Source organism: Heterocephalus glaber, unplaced genomic scaffold, assembly GCF_053883595.1.
Source record: "Heterocephalus glaber isolate CG9 unplaced genomic scaffold, H.glaber_assembly_v1.0 deba00001733, whole genome shotgun sequence".
NCBI classification, from domain to species: Eukaryota; Metazoa; Chordata; class Mammalia; order Rodentia; family Bathyergidae; genus Heterocephalus; species Heterocephalus glaber.
The window spans coordinates 17,774,916-17,785,280 of NW_028258444.1; the positions used below are offsets into that span (position 1 = coordinate 17,774,916).

A 10,365-nucleotide genomic window follows, 5' to 3' on the forward strand; every position below is an offset into this window, starting at 1 on the left:
GGTGAAGGGAGGGCTAGGAATGGGGAAAAAATAAGAACCAAGATGCATTATATAAAGGTACAATTCCCAATGAGAAATGTAATTGTGTTGTATACCTACAATGTACCAATAAAAGAATTTAATACAAAAAATAAATAAATTAAATAAAATTCACAAAGGTCTAAACCAGATTAAATGTCTTCAAACATGTTTTAATCCTGACTACATTATTTGTAAAAATCTTACATAAAAATATAAACAAATACAGGTGACTAAAGTAGCACTGCTCTGATTTAACTGGAGACTTGTGAAGGCAACTTAAGGGCCTCTTTTTCCTATATCTCAATAAAGCTATGGAAGGCCAGGGATTTAGCTCAGCAGCACTGTGTCTACCTTGCAAGCAAGCACAAGGTCCTGAGTTTGATTCCCAGCACCAAAAATTAAAAATTAAAAAAATTAAAAATTAAAGTTACAGAAAATCCCTACTGCTCAACCAGCAATTAATGTCCTTAACCAAATAATGTCAAGTCCTAAACTACCAGAAAGGTTAAAGGTGCTTACCTTACCTACATTCATGTTCTACACCTGCAGTGCTAGCCAAGGACCAACATATTCCAAACACTGACAAAAATTATGCCGTATTGCCCTTTATTATAAGAAGTATGTTTGCTTCCTAGATTGAGATATTTATTTGCTGATAAGCCATCAAATATTCAGAAGTTAGTTAAATCTAGATTTAACTTTTCTGAAAGTGTGACATTTAAAGATAATGCCTACTTTTATCTCAGAGAGCTTAGGTAAATGATCAAGCGTATGCACATCTGTGGAATTTCAAGGCATTCAGGTAGGCACTGGTGGTTGTCAATATTGAAGACCTGACTTTTAAAAAGTCACCTGCATTGACTCAAACTTTTGTTGTTGTTTTCCAAAATAAAAGAACATGTCTTGTACACTCTGGTTCCTGGAGCTCACTTCTTAGGTGAATAAATGAATGTTTTATTGACTTCTGCATCCCTGAGTTAAATTCAAGGTAACATGCCCTCTGTGTTTGTTACGTATATGTAAACTCCATTAAAATGTTGGTGACTCTTCCCTGCCTCAAAAAGAAGTTAAATTTTACTTTAGACACTTTTTTTCAGTACTCAGGATTGAACTCAAGTACTTACACATGGTAGATAGTCTACCACTGAGCTACATTCCCAACCCTAACTTTAGACACTTTTTAAATTAAGTGTACAAATTATTAAAAATAATTGACTGTATGCTTGAATCATTACAAACTCTGTTTTAAATTCATTATATAGTTGAAACAGAAATTCAAGGTTCAATAATTTTCCCTTTGTAAGGTCACATCCTCTCATTAAATGATTATAATAGATCGTATAAAAATAAAGAAAACTTAGTTTCCCTTTTATCAAAATTAGAGAATCTCAAATACACCCTGGAAAATGACCTGGAGCTCAGTAATGTGTCACAGTGCAGCCCCTTGGACAGCTCCTAAATGGCATTCTCAGCCCATGCTGCCATGAGGAAAATGTCCATCTTCCATCAGAGTCATTTTTCTTTAAATCCTTTTCTTTTTTCTTTCCTTTCTTCATTCCCTATTCCCAAGTCTACTAAGCATTCTCTTCTAGCCTTTAAGTTATTGTTTTAAATCAGAGACTTCAAATACTGCTTTGAGGATAATCTCCTGTTCCTCTAAACGAGTTGAACTTCTCAGTTAAATGGAAGCTCTGTGAATATTGAGTCCAAAACTTGGCCTTAGGCTGAGACTTCAGGGAATCCTAGTTGCTGGCCCAGTTTCCCCTGAGTGCCTGTCTTAGCCCAGGGCTGCCTGAGCACAGACAGCTTTCTGATTGGTTCCATTACACAGCTTTTTCCTTAAGTGGCATTTGTAGAAGAGTATTCAGAATCACAGAAGAAATAAATGAAGAGAAGGTATGCTGCTCCATTTGACATCAAATGAGAAGGTTTTAAAGAAGTATGTGCTTATTGTTTTTCTTTAAGGAAAATGACTTTGTCTTTCCACATAGTGACCTCTACAGGCATTGCTCTAGGCTAAGGTGTCCAGAACGAATCCTGATCCCAGGACATACCCAGTACTCCAGAGTTTATATTATTGTAATGTCTTATTCATTGGTGCCAAAGAGAAAAGCCTGTTTACTTTCTAAAGAGTCAGACCCCTGTGGTTGGGGTTCATTCATGGGAAGTCTTTACCTATGATATGTGATGGGAAAGACAGAACATGTACAGCTGCCGCCTCCAAGAAAAACCAGAACAAAGGTAATAACATCTCTGATTGTCTGACATCTCCCCTGTGTTTCTTCTTGTGAGGTATTATGAATATTTTAATTCTTGTGCTGATGTCCTCCCTTCCTTACCTCCACCTCCTACAATTTAATGATCCATTCTGTTCACCTTGCTCTGCCCATCCTTCATCCCTAAGCTAGAGATGGAAACTTCCTAGCACTTAGCAGACCATCTCCCCTTTACTGTCCCCAGATATCTCTGTGTTCCCACATGGTGCATTTGTACTAGCTGACTTTGTCACCTTCTCAAAAAGGTCTTTATTCATTCCTTCCTTAATACTGAGGACAGTGACAACTTAAAGCCTGGGCATAAATCCTTTCATTCTAAAGAATTCCAAAAGACTGCAGAAAGTTGACACGTGGAATATAGAGTGTATCCGAGCTAGCTATTGGACTGCTGGGGTTACTTATTCCCCAGCTTTCCCAGTACTCTGAATAGGGGAATCACAGTAAAAATTTTCTGGGTGTTTTTTTGGGGGGTACTGGGGATCAAACTCGGGACCTTGAGCTTGCACAGCAGGCGACGAAACCACTGAGCTAAATCCCCAACTAATTTTTCTGTTATTGAAACTACCCTCAGGTCCACTCGCCACTGAAACACTGTGAGGGAGCACAGGCAAGAACAGCTCTGAGAATGACTTCAAGTAGATGAAATTTGTCTTTGGCCCTTCTTGCTTCTAGTGCTGATTCCTTTCCCTGCCCTTCAGAGTCTTCCCCTGAGCACCTAGGGTCTAAATGTTAACCTCAGTTCCCAGCATTCTCCAGTCACCTTCCACCTTTCTCTCATTTCTTCATTCCAAGGATATCTTCAAGCAACCAGTTTGAGAAAGGCACTTTGCCCAGTGCCTAAAACATCTCTCATTTTTAAGAAATCTGCTATCAAACAGCTGACACTTTGGGCAAGATCTGGTAACTGATATATCAAAGCTGTTCTTAACTTTGACTTGATTCTTACATCAGTGAAATGAATCTATAATTTTTTGTGTTAAGAGAAAATTAGAGGTCGTTTATTTTAATGTTCTTTCTGAAATACAGAGAGCCAATAGCCTGCTTCATACTTTGTAAGAGAAATTGATCAAATGACCAGGTATGCCATTGACATGAAGGATCTATGTTGGCAAAATGGTGACACAGATGTTTATCTAGGACCATCTGAAATATTATTTTACATCATCTACCCCTCTGGGATAAATTTCCTTATCTTTCTCTTCAGTCTTTCCCTGTTCTCACCTCATATTTAAAATCTGATATCAGTCTTTTATATCTAAAGATGAAATGAATCAATATTTTCCTTTCTGAAGAGTGCCTGCAAGTTGATTTATTTTTTTATGTTTAATTGATGTGGGATATGAAAGGTGGCCAAAGAAGGGGGCACACAGGGACGTCCAAGCAAGCTTTATTGGGGCGGCAGTCTGCAGCCTGCCGGGACTGATTCACAGGATGGAGACCAGCAACTGTATGGGCTGAGCTGGGGTTTATATGGGACTTTGCAGGAGGGAGAGCACTAGTCCACTGGTAGGGGGAGGTGGGTAATTGGGGCTGGGGTATGTAGCAACAGGTTTCGGTCGGGGGGATGGAGTCACCGCTTTCGGGAAGCCCCTGTCTCACTGGAACATCTGACCATGAAACCAGTGGACAGAAAGACCTTAACTAGGCAGAAAGTCACTAACAAAGGGAGGTCAGGCCTTAGCTATGCGGAAGCTCCCTGTTCCTTGTGGCCGGAGTGGGGCAAAGGGGAAGGAGAGGAGGGGGCTTGCTCTGTGGGGGCTCTGAAATACCTAACAGGATATAAATGACATTTGGTACTGACCAGTAAAGAAATTCAGATATTAGTTAGAAGTGCTATTTAGAATAGAGGGATAAAAAGACTGCTTTGTTTATTTTTTGGTACCAGGGATCAAACTCGGGACCTTGCGCTTTCGAGGCAGGCGCTGGAACCACTGAGCTAAATCCCTGGCCCTACTTTCTTTGTGATAGTTAAAAATCAAATGAGATAAGGAGCTGCAGCTTTCATTCATACAAAATGTAGATATAAGGTAGGACAGAGAGAGCGCCTTCAGAAATTTTACAGTGTTTTTTGTTTCTTCTCTTTCTTTCTTTTCCTTTTCTTTTTTTTGTTTGTTTGTTTGTTTTTATACTGGGTATTTAACCCAGGGCCTCTCTGCACTGAGCCAAATCCCCAGCCTTTTTTTATTTTTTATTTTGAGACAAGGCTTTTTTAATAATTTTTTTATTTTATGAAAAAATAAAACAAAAAAAAATTTTTTTGGTACCAGGGATCGAACTCAGGACCTTGCACTTTCGAGGCAGGCAGTGGCACCACTGAGCTAAATCCCTAGTTCCTTTTTTTTTGGTTTTCTGAGACAGGGTCTTGCATTATAGTTCAGGCTGGTCTTGAATTCAGTATGCAGCACAGGGTGGTCTCAAACTCCTAGTTATCTGCCTGCCTCAGCCACCCAAGTGCTGGGATTACAGGCATGTGCCTCCACGCCCAGCTAAAATAAAACAAAATTTCATAGCAAAATAAGACAATAACAATAAATGTACTGTGTATCATTATCTTCAAAGTAGCTACTCAGTACAAAACATAGACAAAAAAGATTCTCTACTATCTATTTCTTCTTTATAAGAATCTTTTTTGACTAACAGTGTTTTAAACATGAGAGCTTAAAGCTCTTATGGATGCTGTGGTCAGGTCTCTCATGAGAGAAAGTGGAAGAACAGAAGGAATTTTCAGGGTAGCTCCATCTGTAAATGCCTTGAGAAATCCAAATCTTTGGAGAAAATCGCTTCCATTTATTATTTGACTTCACTTGTACATGTTTCCAAAAAACAAGTGTTGCTTTCAATAATATTTCCAATTCTACCCATACAGGATCTTCAAAAGTAACTTGTGCAGCAAGTAACTTCACCGTCATTGGATCATGTTATTCACCTGGTAGTACACAACGGAGAACACTGCCTGTTTGTTCAACCATACAGGTAACCTAGTCTTGAATCTAAAATATACTTGAGCTTGGGCTAATGTATTTGTAAATGGGATCAGAATTTAAGCTTCTCTTGATGAGTTAGCACTTGGTTACAGAACACTGGCAAGGCCAAAAGGGTCAAAATCAGGACTGTCTGGATCAGCAAGATTAAATACTTTGTGAGCACAAAAGCCTACCATAGAAACAAATTGTAGAAGCTAAAAAAAAAACAGAATGCTGGTAAATTCAGCTGAAAAAGGCAAGTAAAACAGGAGTCTTAACTTAGGACCATGACTTACTATATAACCCCATAAACTAGGGCTCAAAATTACTTTAAGTATCTTATCATCTTTAACATAAACTTTATAATCCTGGTCTTCTTAGATGCACACTTTATACCTAGAGTAAAAGGAAGCAAGAAATTTTTTAAAGAAAACTGTAAGACTGTTCACTCGGATCCTCATAAGATGATAAAAGAATAATGTGTTTACAACATGAATGCAAGTAGCATCCTGAAAGAATAGCAAAAGTGTCTGTAGATCCGACAAAAACAAGAGCATCAGAGGATGTTGCAGTGACATGAAAGGACACATGCTGCCCCCAAAAAAGCATTCCTAAAATTCAGCAGCAGTAGCCCCACTACAACATGAATAGGCAGCATGGCAACTTTGATACACAATATTAGCAGTGCTTCTTTCTTCTGGGCATTAGGGTATCAGAGGTACTGGCGTGAAAGGGTGATGCTGTGCTTGTCTGAAACACACAGGACATGACAAATACAGGCTTTCAGAATCATCTGACAGGAATAAACTGAAACTAAAACAAGGTGCTGATTGGATTGTTGTTAAGTTGCGCTCCATGTCTTCAAAGAGCTCATAGTCTGAAAGGAGAAAACTGAGGTACATGTGTAACATGAGAAAAGAAGCAGAACTCAGAGTATGGCATAAGACAAGAGAGGCAAAGAGCTAGAGAAGGGAACTGGAAAGATAGGCTTGGAGAAAAAACAGATTTAAAGGTGACATTGGAAAGCTCTTGAAAGTTTAGATTAGTGGAATTAAGAGGAAGATATTTAAAGTGGGAAAAAATGTGAACACAGACACAGAAACAAATAGACCATTTTGGTATCAAAAGCAAACAAATGGCTGAAATGTCAAGGGCAGATGGGAAAGAACTCTGAATGTCAAAGTAAGAAAATTAATTAGCATGAAGAATCAACAACTGGGATCTCATCTTATTAAAAAGTTTCTGCCTGCAAGAGAAACCACCAACAGAGCTAAGAGACAACCTACAGTGTGGGAAAAAATTTTAGCAGCTGCACCTCAGACAAAGGTCTACTATCTAGAATATATAAAGAACTGAAAAAAATCAGACCCCCCAAATTCAAAGACCCAATTCAAAAATGGGCATCTGAAATGAACAGACATTTCTCAGACAAAGAAGTAAAAGCAGCAAATAAATATATCAAAAAATGTTCAACATCACTGGTCATTCAAGTGATCCAGATGAAAACAACACTGAGATTCCACCTCACCCCAGAAAGAATGGCTACTGTCAAGAAATGAACCAATAACGAATGCTGGCAGTGTTGTGCAGAGAAAGGAACCCTTCTCCGTTGTTGGTGGGAGTGTGGACTGGTGCAACCACTGTGGAAATCAGTATGGAGATACCTCAAAGAACTAGGACCAGAGGTTCCATTTGACCCCGCTATTCCCCTGCTGGGTATCTTCTCCAAAGAATTAAAAGAATTATACCACAGCGATATATGTGCACCCATGTTTATAGCGGCACAGTTTGTAATAGCTAAAGCTTGGAAACAGCCCAAATGCCCATCAACTGGAAACTGGACAAAGATGTGGTTTTTTTATAAAATGGAGTACTACTCGGCCATAAAGAATGAGAAACTAGAGACATTTATAGCTAAATGGATGCATATTGAGGACATACTCTTAAGTGAAATAAATAGGACACACATGTGTAAATATCGAATAGTTTCTCTAGTGTGAGAAACTGAAAGTGTAAATAAGGATTAAAATGAATAATTGATCATTTGAAATAGGAAGAAAAGGTCCAAAGGGGTAGAAGAAGTGGGAGGGGAAGGGCAAAGGAAAGAATGGAAAGGAAAAATTATGAGAAAAGGAAACAATGGGAACAAAGTCTTTATAAATAGGGAAGGGTGGAGGGGGTGAAGGGAGGACAGGTAATGGGGGAAAAAATAAGAACCAAGATGCATCATGTACAGGTCCAAGCCCAGTGATAAACGTAAACGTATTGTACACCTAAAAGGTACCAATAAAAGGATTTAAGCCAAAAAAAAGTAAGAAAATTATTATCATCACCATGGAGTAAGGCTAGATATTGAAATGATAATCAGAAAAAAAGTTTATAGTTTTTTTTCTGGTTCCCTACTTGTTGTCAACATGACATTACAAAATGTTCCTGAATATCAGACTTTTCACAGGAGAAATGGGACTCAAACACCTTGTTTCAGGGGTGAGAATTTTCTGACAAGTCTCACAGAATCTCCTTGAAGCTGAGACGGTGATTGAGGGAGTGCTCTGTGTACGACAAGGCCCTGTTGAAGTCAGAAATATAAAAGTCCTGTTAAATTTGAACCTGCTGTCTGTGAAGCAAGGAGCAGGACCACGTTATGATGTCCATAGGCACTGGTCACTTTTACATTTGTGGACCACTTTTTCCACTCAAAAAAAGGAAAATGTATGTTGTGATTGTGTGACTATAAAGACAAATGTAATACACTCTGATCATATTTGGCTTTTTTTCTTCTGATCTCAAAAATATTAAATACATCTCCCTTAGGAATGGAGGAATTGTGACCCCCAATCTGGTGAAGAAAGAATAGAATTCTCTAAAGTATGTGAAGACTACGATGCAAGGTCAGTGATAACAAAATGGGACAAGTCAAGGGAAGGCAGAGAGGAATGGGTGACAAGTGATACCCAGAGGCAGCCAGGAACAAGTGCAGGAGTACTCATCCCTCTCTCTATTTCATTCCAGAGAAGTATCGTCCACAATGGCATGGAGGAACCACAGCACCATCACTGAGTTTATTCTCATCGGACTCTCTGACAGTCCCCAGATAGAGGCTCTGCTCTATGTGCTGTTCTTAGGGATTTATATCCTGACCTTGATAGGGAACTTGACAATGCTGCTGGTGATCAGGGTTGACTTCCATCTCCACACCCCCATGTACTTCTTCTTGAGCAACCTATCATTCCTGGATCTCTGCTTCTCTTCAGTCACTGTGCCCAAGCTGCTGGAGGATCTCCTTTCTGAGAAGAAAACTATCTCAGTAGAGGGCTGCCTGACTCAGGTCTTCTTTGTGTTTATCACCGCCGGGACTGAAGCCTTTCTTCTTTCAATGATGGCCTATGACCGCTATGCTGCCATCTGCTACCCATTGCTCTATGGCCAGATGATGAGCAATGAGCTCTGTGTGAAGCTGGTGCTGCTCTCATGGGGCCTAGCGTCTCTCAATTCAGTAGTCATTGTGCTCTTGGCTGTTAATCTAGACTTCTGTGAGGCCCGAACCATATACCACTACACCTGTGAGCTGCCTTCTCTCTTTCCTCTATCTTGTTCTGATATCTCCATCAATATTGACATCCTGATCTGCTCCACCTTACTGCATGGGCTCGGAACCTTTCTCCCCATCTTTTTCTCTTATGCTCGTATTGTGTCCACTATCCTGAGCATGAGCTCCACCACAGGCAGAAGCAAGGCATTTAACACCTGTTCCTCTCATCTTATTGCAGTGATCCTGTTCTTTGGGTCAGGTTTGGTTCGCTATCTTATGCCCACTTCTGGTTCCTCCTTAGATTTGCTGTCCTCCCTGCAGTACAGTGCAGTCACACCCATGCTGAATCCCCTCATCTACAGCCTAAAGAACCAAGAGGTGAAGGCAGCTGTGAAGAGGACATTAGGGAAATGCCTACATTATTTTCCGTAATGAATCAGACACTAAGTGGTAGGAAATAAATTTGTGTTGCCAAGTATTTGAATTTAATGCAGAGTTCTGAACACTAACTTAAAGGGAGCCTAGTACCACTCTCTCCCTGGCTAGAATGACAATGAAAAATAAAATACACAAAACTATGTTATTTATTCCTGTACATCTATGGTCTGTATTTTCTTTGTTCTACTCTCTTACACCAACACCACAGGTTTCTTCCCAGTGTGCACAGTTAAACGTTGCACCACCTGAAATAATCATTTCCTGTCTCATTTTTCACTGTTACTATTTTTGTCCTATTCATCTACTCTGTTATCATTTTTCCCTTTTATTGTCTCCTGCAGTAGTTAGACTGTTTTATTTCTTTCTTATGGTTTTAAGCAATAGTCTTATATCTATGTTATGGAATTTCAAATTTAAAAAAACAAAAATATGTTGACACTTCTTATGAAAGACTATAAATTTATTTTATTTTTACGACTTCCTTCTTCCCTCTGCCACTTATATTCTCCCTTCCATTTTGTTCTACATTCCTAGATTTTTGCCCCTGGATATTACCAAGAAATCATTACCTTTATATTATATGATTTTTTTTAATCAATTAAATTCTGAATTCTAAATAAAATCTCTATAATTTATAGACCTCATTCTATGCTTACATTTATTTAATATTAACTGATAGCCCTTTCACAGCATATTTCCCCATTTTTACTTCCCCTTTTCCACAGTATAACACAATGGTTAGATGCATAGTCTTTAAAAGACCAGTTATCTTGACTCATCTCTTTGCCCATATGAGCTTTCTAAGTTTGCTATGTATAAAATTAGGGTAACAATAGTACCTGCACCATACTATTACTGTTAAGATTAAATGAAATAGTAAAGATAGAACCCTACAAGACTAGTAGCCACTGTTTGAGTGTTTACTTCTTCTTCCAAGGCTATCACACCCAAATCCCTTGGAGACACTATATGTCCATAAATTAACCTAGCCAATAAGGTAATGGGCAGCAGCCCAATCTTAAGACGAAGAAACAAATTCAAAGGGTCCAAAGAATGTTTTCAGGCAAAACAGTTTAGATCGCTCATCTAAGAGGCTACTTCCAAGAACACTTAAAAGATATCTCCAAGATCCCCA

At 39.0% G+C, this 10,365-nt stretch overlaps 1 protein-coding gene across 1 annotated transcript; it reads left to right on the plus strand.

The window, feature by feature from the left end:
- Positions 1-8,120: 8,120 nt before the first annotated feature.
- LOC101710162 (olfactory receptor 8S1) lies at positions 8,121-9,362 on the plus strand. Its single transcript, XM_087199973.1, has one exon. It carries the CDS (start codon positions 8,289-8,291, stop codon positions 9,222-9,224), a length of 936 nt encoding a protein of 311 aa, XP_087056099.1. The 5' UTR covers positions 8,121-8,288; the 3' UTR covers positions 9,225-9,362.
- Positions 9,363-10,365: the final 1,003 nt, after the last annotated feature.

Coding starts and splice junctions, on each gene's coding strand:
- LOC101710162 (XM_087199973.1), top strand. CDS start 8,289: ATGGCATGGAGGAACCACAGCACCATCACTGAGTTTATTCTCATCGGA.